The sequence below is a fragment of the Neofelis nebulosa genome, chromosome 8, assembly GCF_028018385.1.
Source record: "Neofelis nebulosa isolate mNeoNeb1 chromosome 8, mNeoNeb1.pri, whole genome shotgun sequence".
In the NCBI taxonomy this organism is placed as follows: domain Eukaryota; kingdom Metazoa; phylum Chordata; class Mammalia; order Carnivora; family Felidae; genus Neofelis; species Neofelis nebulosa.
Window position 1 is genome coordinate 24,406,438 of NC_080789.1, and position 17,088 is coordinate 24,423,525.

The 17,088-nt window shown below is 39.4% G+C and overlaps 1 protein-coding gene across 5 annotated transcripts in view; it reads right to left on the reverse strand.

Moving 5' to 3' along the window:
• The window catches only part of CFAP54 (cilia and flagella associated protein 54), a 288,646-nt gene that overhangs the window by 15,582 nt on the left and 255,976 nt on the right, over positions 1-17,088 (reverse strand). For all 5 annotated transcript variants that reach the window (XR_009265430.1, XM_058741709.1, XM_058741710.1 and 2 more), the window contains 2 exons: positions 16,033-16,174; positions 6,260-6,334 (listed from right to left, as the gene is read on the reverse strand). Coding sequence is in view for 4 of the 5 variants with exons in the window: in XM_058741709.1 (XP_058597692.1) it covers positions 6,260-6,334; positions 16,033-16,174 (217 nt within the window). In the remaining variant the exon portion in view is untranslated. The remainder of the gene's footprint in view (positions 1-6,259; positions 6,335-16,032; positions 16,175-17,088) is intronic.

Below are 17,088 nucleotides of genomic sequence, written 5' to 3' on the forward strand. Positions count from 1 at the left end.
GTTTACTGCCTCTTCTTTCAAAGGTCTTCCTAATCAGAGGAAAAGGCTTTCACAGGCACCCTTGATCATGTTTATATCTACCTAAGGATTCTCTACTGCCTTCTGATCATTTTCCAAAGTAATTAAAACTCCTAACCATGGGCCACAGGAGCTTCTACTAACTTGATTTCTTACAGGGAACTATTGAACCCTTCTCAAAAGACACCACAGGGAATTTCTCACCTTCAGAATTATGCCAGGATAATACCAGAATATTAACTGATATTATTACTGAGGGAGGGGTGTCTGGCCCCCAGGCCTCCGTTTTACCCTGTACTGTAATTACTTCTGTATTTGTCTGTTTCTCCTGCTAAACTGAAGGCAGGGACTCTGGTTTTTACTTTTGTATCCCAAAGTCTAGCCCAATGTCTGGCACAGAGAAAGCACTTGACAAATGTCTACTATTCAAATGCATGGAGTTGATGAGCTCAGAGTCACTGATAATGTCCAAATTGCAACCCAGGGGGATCTCTGGAAGATGTATCAAGAACATTCATTGATTTAACAAAGCATTTATTGAACACCTTCATGAGAACCAGCATTGGGCAAGGCAGTGAGAATAGAAATGTAGTAAGATCCAATCTTATTATATAAGACCCAATCTGCTCTAGTAGGGGAGACAAATATGGAAGCACATCATTAGAACTTATTTTGGTAAAAACTAAGCACAGAGATCTAAACCATGAGGTTGAGAGGCAGTGATAACAAGAAGGCAGTCTGAGTTAGGTTAACAGATTACATGTGTTATTTCCCATTTAACACGATAACCCAGAAAAAGATAAGATGCTAGCTAGCATTGTGGAATGATCCTCCAGCTGATGGCCGGGGCCATGAAATCATAAGGGGTCGTATGGTATAGGTGGCCACATGATAGAATCAATACCCTCAGACATAAAAGGAAAGATGCTAATGACTAAACTAAGAGAGGTTAATATATCTGACTCTGTGTCTCCCTCTATCTATTCTTCTACCCTCCCTATACTTCTTACCCAAACCTGCCGAAAGATAATGATCATTTTAGTGGCCACCATGTGGTTGATGTCAATATCTAATCACAAACATTAAAAAATGATCATTTTAAGAATCAGAAATAAGAGACCATGTGTACACTAAATTCAACTGTGTGAAAAGGAAGTCACATGAGGTACATAAACAATGCAGTGGAAGTCATTAGAACTTAACTGTCATTAAGGATTTTTTTACACTAAATTCAAGCTATATTTAAGAAAACATATTGCATAATTAAACTATTTTATGTGCAGCTGGGGCTTGAGAAACAATGGCAGACATCAGGCCATCCTGGTGCTTTCTCAGAGTAGAAGGAAGGAGTTTCGGGATCTATTATGAGGTAAATTCATGGCTGCTGCAATCCACCAAGCCTCTGGCATGCGGTCAGCTGCCTTGCTAGTACTCTTCTCTTGCCTTGACCGCCGTTGGCATTTTCCACTCCATGTCCAGGAAGGCAAGGGTGGCTAGAAAAAACCCACAAGCAAAGATGCCTGGTTCTCTAACGAACGTATGACTTCTAAATCTCAGCGTGGCCTTCAATCCTCTTGTCTTTGGTCAGCTTCCTCGCTCCTCACACCCAATGACTGTGAACGCTCAAGACCTTCATCTTTCCCTTGGAGACCAGACACTCAGCCTCCTGCCCACCCTACAGGAGGTAAACTCGCCTCCACTTCAAGGAGAGTGTGAAAACCTCCGGGTGTGAACTGCCCCAGTTTCTCCCACCCTTTTCTTACATACTTACTCACACTCCCTCTCACCTAATCTGCCACCTCAAGACCTAGAGAAAGAGGAGTCTTACCTCTGTTCCCAGTCAGTTCTCTCACTTGTGCTGTCAAGGTCTTTATGTTCCCACCCTCTCCCTGAAGGCCCCGCCTCCATCATTTGTCCTTTTCTCTTCTAGAAAGGCAAGCTCCACCCCTGCTAGCTCTCTCCTCTTATCGCAGCCAGTCTCCTACCCCTCCAGACTTCTCACCCAAACCTTCCTGAAGATTCATGTACTGGTGCAACTTTTACTCTCTCACATCTCACTCCTCAGTTCCCTGTAGCATATGCTCCCTATTCTAATGAAATATTTTCTGGGTGTAGTTTAGCAAAACATGCAGTTCCTGGATTTAAGCAGAACTGTATTTGACTCCTGCCTCCTCCACTTACAAGGTACAGGATCCTGAACATGCTGCTTAATTTCTTCATTTCTAATGTGGGGATAATAATAGTAACCAACTGCACAGAGTTCTTGTAATATTCAATGACATACTGTATGTAAAACACCGGACAGTGACTGCACAGGCCATGTGCTCGATAAAACTTGTTGCTAGTAGTCGCATTTGCATTTTAATGATGATTATCATTATTATTTGCCAGGCACTATGCTAGGTCTAGCTAGAAATCCTGAACTAAAAGAACTCCTACCAAATTATGCAGCCAAGAAAACCTAATTTGCAATCTTCTCATACAATGTGTCTTATCTCTCTTGGCTTAGGATCACCTTTTCCACCTTCAAACCAGGATCTGCTCCTAGGAATTTCCTTCCATACTGATTCTGTATGACTCCGGTCAGTTCTGTACACACACACACACACACACACACACACAAACATGCACACCCACATGGTAAATTTATCTGTATCATGTGAACCAACAGGAAAATATTTGATTTAGCCAAACCCAGGAACTTTAACCTATGCTGCTTTTGCAGCAACAGAAGTAACTACACCATGCTCTGAGGGCAGTTGGAACTCAATAATTACTGATGAGCAGACAGTTGTATATAATGATTTAGTCCTCCCCTTGGTCAGTCACAGCAAGGACAGAAAGCATATTTTTAGCATCATGTTTGAGTCTTACCTGACAACTTGGAAACTGCAATAATTTGAACCTATGTAGGCAAGGGAAGGATCGCTTTGTTGTTGATACACCAGAAATGAAACCTAACGGTCATTTATATCCTGTGATTACTCGCTAAGAAGGTTGGCATGGAGCACTCGTTTCTTTTCTCCATGTTCTTGCTATTCTGTGTTTTTGTCACAGGCTGCGCGTGGCAATATTTGTTTTAATCGGGAAGATGCAGTACAGGCGAAGGCGACTGTGATACGTATGTTCAGTAAGGAACCGAATTGCACAGCAGGCTCTCATCTCAGTGACAAAAATGGCTTCACTAAGGCATGTAATTTTCTTTGTCTAACAATTTGGTTTTAGGAACAAGCTCTGACACTTCCATGCCCCACCTCCCCCAAGCACTACTAGGTAAGGCTGGCTTTCAGTGAAGGTATTAGCATGGGGTTCAATTGGGGGCCCCTTCTCCTGGACTGGTGGACCCTTTCACTGTGGGGACCTCAAGTCAGGATCCTGCAGGCTGACCTAATGCCTCCAGGGTTCAATAGTGGTTTACATCCCAGACAAAGAAAATGGTTCCTGGTTCTTTCCTTCTCTCTCTCTCTCTCTCTCTCTCTTTTTAAAAGATTTTTCTTAATTAATCTCTACATCCAATGTGGGGCTCAAACTTACAACCCCGAGATCAAGAGGCGCAGGCTGCACTGACTGAGCCAGCCAGTAATCTTTAACATGATTACTCCCCCTTTCTATCAATATTTCAAAACAAATTTGCATCCTAAACATCTGTTTGAAATTAGTTGACTCAGGGATGAAGAATTCACACACGGAAAGCACGACCATGGTAGGGATGAAAATGATGATGACACCTAAAGAGCTAATAATTACTAAGCATTTATTTATGTGAGGCTCTATTTCTGATACTTAACATATATGATTTCCTTTAGTTCTCACGGCTGTGAAGGGTTGGCATTATTACTCCCGCTTCAAGTATGAGAACACTGAGGCTTAGAGAGGCTAAATAACTTGTCTAGGGTCACACAACTAATAACACTCAAGGCTAGGATTCCAACCCAGGTCGGTCAGATGCTAAGGCCCGTTAATGCAATAAATCATGTATCTTAAATAACAGCTCCTTTTTCTGTGACCTGTTTTCAACCACAGTTTGCACAAAATTAGGTTAAACTTGATTTTTATTATAATGTCTCCCATGGTAAATCTATGTATTTCTGTAATACAAAATTAGGTTCCCATTTAAAAAATGGGAAAAGGACATGAATGGCCAAATGAAAAAAAAATTAAGGCAAATGCTAAATTTCAGATACTTAAAACTTAGGGGAATTTAATTTAAGAAACAGTAACCAAGCAATACACTGTACTAAGCACTGTAAGTATTCAAAAATTAAGATAGTACTGCTCCTGCTCCAAGAAGCTGATGATCTAGTGGGAGGAACACAGTGTAGGTCTTACCTCAAATGGCATCTCCTAAGAGAGGTTTTCCCAGACCACCTTACCTAACCTGTCGCCCATTCCCGGTTACTTTCTATCACAGGGGTTAGCAAACTTTTTTTTCTGGAAAGGGCCAGAAAATAAATAATTTAGGCTTTGTGTGCCATATGGTTTCTGTCAAAACCACCCAACTCTGCTGCTGTAGCTCATAGCAGCTATAGATCATAAATAAACAAATGAGCATGCTGTATGCCAATAAAACTTTATTTACGAAACAGGCAGTGGGCCAGATATAGCTCACAGGCTGTAGTCTGCTGACCCTACTCTAACATATCACTCTTTCTTTCTTTCATAACACTTAAAAAATCTGAAATTACCCTGCTTCTTGATCTATTACTATTATTTTCTCTTTCCCTCCACAAATATGTCAGCTCCAAGAGAGTGAGGTCCTTGCTGCTTGTTCACAGCTGGCTCTCCAGGACCTAGAACGGGGTTCCTGACACATAGACAGTTCACTCTAAATATTGTTGATTGACTAAATGAGTGAGTACTATTTTACAAAAGGAGAAACACTGACTGCCAACAAACATATAAAATATATTTGACCATATTATTAATAAATATAAAATAATTGAAAATGTCTTTTTTTTTTACTTATCATACCTAGAATGGCTAGGAAAAGAGAAGGAGGAAGACAAGAAAGAGGGAGAAGGGGAAGAGAGAGGGCTAGAAAGAGGAAGAGGGCATGTGTAGATGAATGTGTGGTAAACTGGCCCCCTCAATTACTGCTGATGAGAGAGAGTATATATCCAGAAGAATCAAAAGCGGGGCCTCAAACAGATACTTGCACATCCATGTTTATAACAGCATTATTTACAGCAGCCAAAAGATAGAAACAACTCAAATGACCATCCACAAAAGAATGGATAAACAAATGTGGTACATCCACAGAATGGAATATTATTCAGCCTTAAAAAGGGATGAAATACTGATACATGCTACAACAAGGATGAACTTTGAAAACACTGCTAAAAGGAATAAGCCAGCCACAAAGGAGCAATATTGTATGATTCCATGTAGATAAGGTATCTAGAATAGGCAAGTAGTAGACTAGAAGTAGAAAGTAGAACAGAGATTATCAGGAGCTCAGGGGAGAGAGAATGAGGAGTTATTATTTAATGGGTACAACATGTCTGCAATGATGAAAATTTCTGGAGATGGATTGGCTGCAGAGCATTATGAATGTACTTAATGCCACTGAAGGGTATACTTAGAAATGGCTAAAAGTGTAAATTTTATATTTTATATATCCTACTATAATAAAAAAGTATGTATACTTTTTTACTCCAAAATCTTGCTCCTAAAGAAGTAATTCTGAGGAGATAATACAGAAGGGTGAAATATGCATATGCAAGAATCGACCAACCTCAAGATCCATGAATAAAAATCTAGTTGTATAAATAGAGCCTGACAACAAATACACAAAAGAAACTTTTATGCAGGCATTAAACATGACAAAGTAGACTTTTCACATAAAAATATCTCCATAGCATTATTGTTAAATGAGAAAAAAAAAGCTACAAATACATGTACAGTATAATCCCATTGATGTAAAAATTCTCAAGTTTCTCTCTACATGGAAAACACTTGAGATATCTTTGAGAATGCCCATAGTTGGTTAGTCTCTGAATAGTACATTTGAAATTATTTTAAAATTATCTTCTTCATAATTCTCTGTACTTGATTTTTTAACAAAGAGTATTTTTAACCAAAATAACATGCTATTATAAACTCATGTTTATCACTTTTTCACATTAATTAAGGAGGGTTAGGCCCTTGATACTTTCATAATAGCTGTTTTCTATATTTCTGTTTCTATAGCAACAATAATACTTGCGAGAGAATCAGATACATTTTTACAAAAGATACGTACCTCAGACAATGGTGTTGTATCTCTATCAGTCAAAAATAGATTTATTATTTCAGAGCAACATTCAATAATCATGTTCTAGAAATAAGAAGACAATATAGTGAGGTTGAACTTACTGGTAAACTACTGTATTTTAGTTATAAACTATTTATTCCATTTGTCTTTTTTTTTTTTTTTGCATGATCGCCTAACCCTAATTCCCCAGGAGAAAACTTACAGAGACTCAGAGATCACAATTCCTTAAATAATTAAGGTTATTTAAAAAGATACAGGATGATCACAACAGATAAGACTTAATTATGAACAATACATGACTTCATTGTTAAAATTCATATGTTACAGAAGAATAACAAGTGAGGTAATTCACACCGAATTAAGTTTTGGAAAATCACTTTTCTTCTGAGAAGAGAACCCTGAGTTGAAGAGATTCAGACCCCAGAGAGGGATTTTAATCAAGGAAGAATAGCCAAGAATTGAGAAAAAAAAAAATGGAAAAAGTAAATGAAAAGGAAGCAAGAGTTAATATCGTACGTTGTCCATTTTTGATGACACTGCCACAGCCCCTACTGTATGGACACAGCCATGTTTATGTGTGGACATCTGATCTACCCATAAGCAGTGGTGAATCAATCAGATTCTCTAGCATTTCATGTAAGGAAGGGTAAGAGAAAAGAGTTACAGTCAGTCCTGACTATATGAGCTGAAGGTCCTGATACGAACTCGGAAAAGGCAGCCATTGTACTAGACGTACGATGCATAAGAGAAGGAAAAAGAAAAAAGAAAAGATGAGTAAGAGAAAGGAACAGGATGAGAACTTACACCCCACCCTACGAGTAAGCGCAGTCTTGGCTCCCGACTCACCAGTTCCATTTTCTGTGAGGCCCATTGTATTTGGTTTCCAGTCCTTATGTATGAGCTTACTTATATGCTGCCACATACTGCCTCCCACCACACCTACTTTACTTGAGCTAGTGTAAGTAGCCTTTCTTTACAAGGCCGTGGGAGATAAACTATGCCTACTTTGTGATGTGGCCAGCATCCAGCAACAATTCACTTTTATGAGAGCTTTAATAGATAAATGTATCAGCATTCAGAAATATGGAAATGAGAAAGTTCCATTAATTTTTATTTTTAAAATAATTTTTTAATGTTTAATTATTTTCCAGAGAGAGAGACAGAGCCCTGGCAGGGGAAGGGCAGAGAGAGACAGAGACACGGAATCTGAAGCAGCCTCCAGGCTCCAAGCTGTCAGCACAGAGCCCATTGCAGGGCTCAAACCCACAGACCATGAGATCATGACCTGAGTCGAAGTCAGACACATGACTGACTGAGCCACCCAGGCACCCCACATTAATTTTTAAATTATGACTGACCAGTGATGATTAAAACCTTAAAATAAAGAAGCAATTCACAGCCCTAAGTCATATTACATTTAAGTTTTAACAAATGCATGAACATAGAAAAGATCAAATTCCAGAGTTCCAAAGCTATAGTTAATTGAATACAACTTAACAAATATATTCGAGATGCTGTGGAGCACAAAGATGAGGAAACAGACCCTATCCTCACGAAGTGTACAGTGGCTGAGAAGAATAGATTCGGACACATCTAAATAAAATACCAAGTAGAATGTGGTCAGAGCATGGACAGGAATAGGTTATAGGAGCCTAGGGGTGGGAGACAGAGGAATTACAAGGAACAGAGAAGACTTCCTGGAGGGAAGGTCGTGAGAACTGAGCCTTAAATGAGTAATAGCATTTCACAGAGAATGGGGACAAGGCCATTCCAGGAGAAGGAAGGCATGTAAGCAACAGAACAGTGGATATTCAAGGAACATAAACATATGATATGGTCTTTACTACGGGTGTGTATAGGAAGCATGGCAGTATGAGTGAGGAGAAATAAGGCTGGAGAGGTGCACTTATAATAGGACTTGTAAAAGTTACAAATTTGAATTTTACTGCATAGGAAATCGAAAGGCACCAGACTAAGGAAACAATGATCCAATTGCTTTAAAAAGATAATTCTGGCTATGTTTTAAAGGTGAACTAGACTGAGAAGAGACAAGAGAAAGAGAAATTAGCCAGGAGGTTACTCAAACTGTTTGGACAGGAAGTGATCATGGCTAGAAGTGGGCCAGCTTCAATGGGACCAAAAAAGATGGAGGGCAAGTAGGATACTAGCACTGATCGGGGAATACTGCTTTCCTGTGAGGAACCTCCCAGGCTCTTCGTCCACTTTAAGACAGAGGGGATACTCTTTCGTCTCCACACTTACACTTCTCATATTTATCTAATTTCTATATTTTTAATTGAGTTTTCAGGACTGGTTAAAATCCATTTCCTTCTTATAGGAAAGGTTTCAATAACAGCCATGATGGGTTACTGTCATGATTTCATCAAGAGCTATCAAGCAAAATGAGACTGTGTACGTCATTAATCATTTCACATAACAGATGAAGACAGCAATATTACCTGATAAATGCCTTCCACTACCTGTCTCAACATTTATCAAACAGAAATTTCACCTCAACAACACCCTATTTCTTTGGCATTATTTGCAGTAAATCACATAAACACATAGAAAATTGGCTAATTGGATATCAGGTTGTGGGAGGCCTCACATGACCTTTCTACCACAGAAGTGAAGCCTCGAGCTCATCAGCCCGGGCAGAAAGCTGCCAGAGGTGTGTGGGTGTGTGGTTGGCAGGGGGCTGGAAGGGCACAGAGTGACCCTTGTTCAATCTTTGCCATTTCTCCCTTAAAAAGGAGCATCTATCAATTCTATGGAGAATGGCTTACTGAGTTACTTCAAAAATAACCATGCCAACTCTGACTTAGTTGAAATCCTCATCTTCTTTCACCTACTGTATGGAAAAAACTTCCTAAATTGTTTTCCATCCTCCAGACTCTTGGTTCCCTCATCCCTTCACATGCCACCGGTTTATGTCAGCCAATCACAGAGTGGATCATGAGATGCCCTTCCAGGTGCTGCCCCCTCCCCCTAACCCCCACACCCAGCCCTGCCTTTTCATGGCCCTTGCCTACAGAACAAAGTTCACTCGCCATTTATTCATTCAGCACCTACCGTATGCAGCCTAAGCGTCATGAACTGGTAATGAACAAGACAGAAAGAGAGCCCTTAAGGAGCCAATGGATGGTCTAGTGGGAAGAAAAGGAGAGACAGACTCTTACAGCACCATGTGGTGAGTCAGAGAGGAGGAGTCACTTAATTCCACCCACCTCTTCAGCCGCATCTCCCACTACATTCACCCTGTTCTCCCATCACAACAGACATCTCATCGTCCCTTGAATGCAACATTCACTTCCATGACTTCACACCCCTTCTCTTGCTGTATCCTCAGTCTGCTATGAGTGCCCTCCACAGGTCTTCAACTAGAAGCTCCCCAAGCAAGTACTGGAGAGGCACTATGTGTCAGGCACTGGGCTAAATATCAGAGATAAGATGAACAAAACCTCCAGCAAAGGAAGTCACAGTAAAGAGAGATGAAGAGACACATAAACAGATAACCTTCAAAACAATGCAGTAAGAGTACAGGGTGTTTTGGGGTATTTTGTTGGAAGGCTGCATGCAGATGTCAGAGAGATACTAAAGAACATGACAATTGGGGAAAAGAAGGTTCAAAAGAAGTTTTGCCTTGTGTTATGAAAGAATTCCCTCTTGAATGTTCTTATGAGAGACTCCATAAAGATTTAGATTATTTTCAATGGTTTTGAACAGCAGATTGATGTTTCTTAGAATGACACATTTTGCTAAAAGAGGACCACCCAATGGCTAGGCTCATTATGAATGACATCTGGGTACCTACGTCCATACTCAGACAATGATTAATCTCCTCCATGACAAAGACCTAATTGTACTGATTTCTGCATGTCCTTATCTCCTCCCCAAGCCTGGAAGAATTTTGCATATAATATTTCCTCAAAAAGAATTTGTGAATTGATGCTAATGTTCAATTTCATTTTGTTCTTTGTTTTCATAGTACTTTGATATTTGGGATATGTTGACTGTATACTAATTTTAATTGCCTTGTACAATCCAGGCATCCCATAAATGTTTGCTGAACTAACCTTAGGTGAATTGGTAAGCATATTTTAGGCTCTTCATATCAGTATGCTATCACTCCAAATAAGATGTTTTTCTCTTAAAATCAGGATCGTGTGCATTTTTCATATGCCTTAAAGTCCCTGGTAAGCTCTGAAGACACTCCTAAAGCTATGAATGACAGGTTAAAATAACTCAGTCATTCTAAGCCAGCTTTGTTCATTTTAGAAGGACGTACACGGTTTTCAAGCCAGAAGTGATTAGAACACCTGTTCTGTAGCCCTCTCGATACATCTTAAATTAATATCTGTGTTCTGAATTTCTTAGCTTATTCCAGACCATAGGCTTTGGCGGGGGGGGGGGGGGGAGGAGGTGGTAAAAAAGGGAAAGGAACAAGAAAGAGAGTAAGATTCATTATCCCCCATATCAACCAAAGGTACATTTTCTGGTACCTTCTATTTAATAACCCACCAAAAATCTATACTTTGATAGAAATAAATATAATAGATTATAGAGGTTATAAAATCCTTTCCAATTCCAGACCAGAATCGATCTCTTCAAGTGTCCTAGTTAACTTCTAATTAGTGCCAAGTGAAGGTTGTCATGACAACAAACTGGCAGATTTAGTCAATGGGATTTGTTAGAACACAGAATATGGCTGCCTTTTTTTAAAGTGCCAGTTAGCATACTGGAAAAAAAAAAGAAAACTTTATATGTTCCTTCTTTTTCTCAACTTTTCAAGTGTTCTGAACTAATCTGTTTGCCAGTTCATCTAAACAGATATTAGTTTGTCTTCCATTTGATGACATTCTCTTATATAGAGAACCAACAGAACTGAAACATATTTAAAAATGCCCTCCTTAAAGCTGAAGAAACATTTTCTAAGTTAAGGAACAAGACAAACTCAAAGATACACAGAACATCATTACTGAAAGTAGTCTGTTTTACTCAAGGACTGATCCACTGACATATACCATTCTAGTCAGGACAAGAAAGCAAGCCACAAACTCTGGTTAAAGGGACTCTGGATTCCTCCCTCTGCTTACATTCAAATGCTCTCTCTTATCCCATTTGGTATTTTCTTATATTCATAGTCAACCTCTTTACTGAGATGCCAGGCTCATTGTAATAAATTTGATTCCCACATCAGACCCCACGGAAATTGTGGTGACTCACCTTCCAACCAAGGGGTGTGGCTCTCCATCTCAGAGCACTATTTTTTTTTTTTAATTTTTTTTTTCAACGTTTATTTATTTTTGGGACAGAGAGACAGAGCATGAACGGGGGAGGGACAGAGAGAGAGGGAGACACAGAATCGGAAACAGGCTCCAGGCTCTGAGCCATCAGCCCAGAGCCTGACGCGGGGCTCGAACTCACGGACCGTGAGATCGTGACCTGGCTGAAGTCGGACGCTTAACCGACTGCGCCACCCAGGCGCCCCTCAGAGCACTATTTTAGTGAGATGATCAGTTCTAGAGATGAGAGGAACATTAGTCCCAGATAAGGGTAAGTGACTGACCCTAGGTAGTGAAACTGAGTAGCAGAGCACAACCTAGACTTCGTGCTCTTATGGATGCTCACCCTCCTGCCTCAGACAATAGAAGTTGCAAAGATGAATGGGTTTAGGAGAAAATAATCGTTTTTCATATATGAATTATATGGAAGTGGACTCAGGGACAATTTCAGCAAAGAATATTCTAGACTGTGGCTCAAAGACAGCAATCTGATATGTTTGGACTATGACCAAAAAACTAAGTGACCAAATTAAGTGATCTACAAAAGAAGTGCAAAAATGACACGAGAATGGAGTTCTTCCTGAAAACAGACATAATATGCAAAAAAAAATACATATGTTAGAAGAGATGCTCCACATCACTCATCATCAGGGAAATACAAATCAAAACCACAATGAGATACTACCTCACACCTGTCAGAATAGCTAACATTAACAACACAGGAAACAACAGGTGTTGGCTTGGATACAGAGAAAGGGGAACCGTCTTGCCCCATTGGTGGGAATTCAAACTGGTGCAGCCACTATGGAAAACAGTATGGAGGTTCCTCAAAAAGCTAAAAATAGAACTACTCCACAACCCAACAATTGCACTACTAGGTATTTATCCAAAGGATACAAAAACACTGATTTGAAAAGGCACATTTACCCCGAAGTTTATAGCATCATTATCAACAATAGCCAAATTATGAAGAGCCCAAATGGTCATCGACTAATTAATGGATAAAGAAGAGGTGATATATATTAGTGGAATATTACTCAGCCATCAAAAAGAATGAAATCTTGCCATTTGCAAAGCCATGGATGGGGCTAGAGTGTATTATGTGAAGCGAAATAAGTTGGTCAGAGAAAGACAAATACCATATGATTTCACTCACATGTGGAATTTAAGAAACAAAACAGATGAACATAGGGGCAGGGGGAAAAAAAGAGAGGGGGGCAAACCATGAGAGACTCTGAACTATAGAGAACAAACTGTGGGTTGCTGGAGGGGAGGTGGGGGGACGGGCTAAATAGGTGATGGGTGTTAAAGAGGGCACTTGTTATGAGCACTGGATGTTATATGTAAGTGATGAATCAAAGTGATAAAAATTCTACACTATATGTTAACCAACTAGAATTTAAATGAAAACTTGAAACAAAGAAAATATGTATGTTATATTATTATTTTATAGTATATGTAATCTCATGGGTTTGAGATATCTGATCTATTAGATTTATTATAAGCGCTCAGTATATAGGTAACATCAAGAAACATCTGGTAATTAATATCGTAACCTACAAAGACACTGAAAAGACTTTGGGATGTGCAACCCAAAATCTAAGACATCAGTTCTATGATAAATCCGGGCACAGAGCAGAGGAAAGGCAAGTGTGGAAAAGTGGCATTTTGCAAAGGCTAACTGTTCTTGATGAATCCTCTTACAGCTGGACTTGTTGCTTTCACAATAATGAAAAATGGATTCACTCACTCTACTGGTAAATTCAGACTGAAAATGCCAACAGGTACACTCTGAGAATCAGGAGAGTCCTCAAATTTTACACGTTCACATGAGTGCATAGATGAGGAAATAAAGAGCTAAACCTACACCTGAAACTAACATAACATGTATGTCAACTACACTTCAATAAAAAAGGGGAAAAAAGGTTAGAATGGCAAAAAAAAAAAAAAAAAGAAAGAAAGAAAAGAAAAAATAGAAATAGGACAAAAAGAGGTATACCAATACTTTTCTGTAAGAATTAAAAATGTTTTGGGGTGCCTGCATGGCTCAGTTGGTTAAGAGTCTGACTTTGGCTCAGGTCATGATCTCACGGTTTGTGAGTTTGAGCCCGGTGATGGGCTCTATGCTGACAGCTCAGAGCCTGAAACCTGCTTCAGATTCTCTCTCTCTCTCTCTCTCTCTCTCTCTCTCTCTCTCTGCCCCTCCCACTCCCCTGCTTTCATTGTGTCTCTCTCTCTCTCTCAAAAAAAAAAAAAAACACTAAAAACTTAAAAAAAGAATTAAAAATGTTTTGTTATTGTGATTGAATATTAAACTAGCAAAAAGTGATTTAAGGAATGAGATACAGCAGATCAAAAATGAAGAAAAGATCCTAAAAACTTACAGAGAGGAGAAACAGAGCTGGGCCCCAACTGGCTGGGAATTCAACCAGGAAAGCAGCAAAAGGAGGCCCCAGATTTAGAGGTATGCTGTAGGCATTGGCGGCAAACAGTCCTCAACTAGAGCAGAAAGATGGGAGCTTTCAAGAAGAAAAAAAGGAACTGAGATATTATTTGATAAGCATGAACAACTGGGTGAAAATCTATGGATGAACATATGAAAATTGTGATGTAATGATCAGAAGAAAGTTAAAGAAAAAATACAAGAAAAATCAAAGCTTATACAAGAAAAGAAAATAACCATAGTACACTCTTTGACTTGGCTGTGAACATTGTTTCCAGGGGCATGATAATGTAAATACCGAATAGTGACTTAACCAAAATCTGTGATATGACAATACTTGGGAAAAGGAGAAAGGAGAAGTTGGGGAGAAGTATAAGTGAATTAAACCCTTATACGCCACAACAAAATCAATAGATATTATCTCAAGTTGATACATAAAAGAAAAAAAGAATAATTATTTGTAGCTAATAGCTCTATTCATCAATAATTCTGGTTTTCCTTCTCCCAAGCCTGTAGGATGTGACTTCTTTGGTCAATGAAATATTAGTGGAAGTGATATGACAGAAACCTTAAGAGCCAATGTGCGATTTGCCCCATTTCTTCCCTCCTGCTACTGTGACTGGTGATATTTCATGTGATGGATGTGCTACCAGCCTAGATGCAGGCCTGAGGGGACATGGAACAGGGCCCCAGTTAACACACTTGGATTTGAAGGCCGTTTGCTGGCTCATTTTTCATGACTGATACTACATATTATTATACACGTGGAAGTAAATAACAAGAGAAACAGCTGAAAGAGCTGAAAATGGTTGCCTCTGCAAAGCAGGACTGCAGAGTGAGAAGAGGTTCGGTAGGAGACTGTCCCTTTTCGGTAAGTCTTGTAGAGCTATCTGACTTTTAAAATGGCCAAAATAACTACAGAATCTATAACTCAAGAAAGTGGATTAATGTGCAAATGGAAATTCAAAGGACAAGTGATTAGGGAAGAACAAAAATGTTCCTGCTCCTCTCATTTCCATAGAGCGTAAGGAAATGCCACTCCACTCCTAGAGGAGGAACACTTCTGGCTTCTTTCAGACTTGAAACTAATTTACTGCCAGGAAAGTGGAGTGACTTAACTGATTAGTAAGTTTGGGAAAAGCAAAAGGACATGCTGGGCTCAGCCTCTTCTGGGCAATCTTTGTTTATATTTTTGGAGGCACCCTGCCTACAAGACTGCTGGTCTCTGCTCCTCCCTGCAGTGAGCCTGGCAGGGGCAGAAGGACACTGGGGAATCCTGTGGTTACACAGGTGTGACTAGGTGGGCAAGTCTGGCTCATTCAGGGGTGAGATACTACTAAGCTCATTTGGTCACAGTCCTAAAGCAATGTTCGACAATCAATCAGCTTTCTCAGTTAATGACGCTGAGATTTTGATTTCCACTATCCATCTGCTATATCCCATTCCTCAATGGGTTCAGAACTCAGGAAGGGTAGAAGAGAAATGACCCTCAATGACCCTCTTCTCCAGACACATACATCAATCATCACAAAAACCACCCAACTGTGTGATCAAATTAATAATACGCCATTAAGATAATGTCTTTTTTGTTGTTGTTCAAAAAATACATATATGCATAGAGAAAGTCTGAAAGATACTTTTCTTCACACATTTCTGAAATAATAAAAATGTTGAAACAGTACACTTAAGAATAAAGAGTAAAAGAATAATGTAAAGTTACAGAGCATTATTTCTTGGGATTCACAGTGGTATCTGAATGATTTCTCTAGATTGCCTTTGCTTTCTTTCACCATCACATTCTTATAATTGGTATGTTTAGAAAAGCTTCGAAGGAAGCACTACGTATGTGTCCAAAAAAGTTGGATTATATTTGATACTCTAAATAGAGAAATGGAGAACAGAAGAACCACAAAGTTCAAGATTAGTGACATAGTTGTGCTTTGATGAAGTAAAAAAAATCACTTAAATAATTATATAAAATGACATCTATGCTACAACAGCAATGCAATTTTCCATTATTTGTAATAACTTACTTCCATTTCCTTATCAACCGATTTCTCTTCCATTTCTTGCATTTCGGATACATTTTCATCTGAAGTAATTTCAGGAGTTGTTGGCAATGATATTTCAGCTATTTGCGTAAGATTAGATAGTTTCTCATGAATTGAAATAACCCTAAAAATAACAGATGCACATGTATTTTACTTGAAAAGCTAAGAAAGGCATTCGTTTATTCCCAGAATCAGTAATATGTGTAAAGTTAGTCCTCAGGTATTTAACACTGGGGTTTCTGGCATTCCCAAACATCATTCATTCAATAATTCCTTCATTCAAGAAACATGAGCAAAGAGAAACAATTCTAACCCGTATAATATTTATGACCTAGTTATATACTCTGAGAGATTTAAAATGACAAACTGGCAAAGGCACAATGACAGAAATGCACACATCCAAAATACTGCTTAAGATGAAAAAAAAAAAAATGAACATTTACGCGAGCAAAGAAAGTCCAGGCAACGACAAAAGGTTTGCTCCTATGTAAATCTTAATGCTGTGCCATGACTGCCCTGCTGACCTGAAGGTAAGAATTATGGCAAGTTAGCAATGGCTTGCAAAGGACAATCAATGAGCCCATAACAATGAAGTATATTGTGCGGGGGAGGGGTGAAAGGGCAGGGAGCAGGATCAAGAAAGAAGGAAAAGCAAAAGCCAAGGAGGAAGGCACAGGACACAGCGGCAATTATGCTGAAGACAGAAAGCTTCTGGGGCCACAGGCCAGTGAACAGTGGATACTCTGAAGGCAGAGGTAAATGGGTGAGTGGAGTCAGGAGAAGGAAAAGCATTTGAAGCAGCGGAAGGAGGCAAACAGCCACCTGTGTGGCCTTCAGTGAGTCTATGCTATGGGATACAGCACATATATGCATGCATGTGTGCGTGCGTCAGTGTGGGTGTCTCCATCCAAGGAAGGAGGGAAACTTTTATGAGAAAGAAGTAAATTATCCATTAAGTCAAACTGACATCAAAAACATACACAGGAATGTCAATTCTCCAATGTTCCACAGGGTCCTCATCTGCAGCATGGTATAATA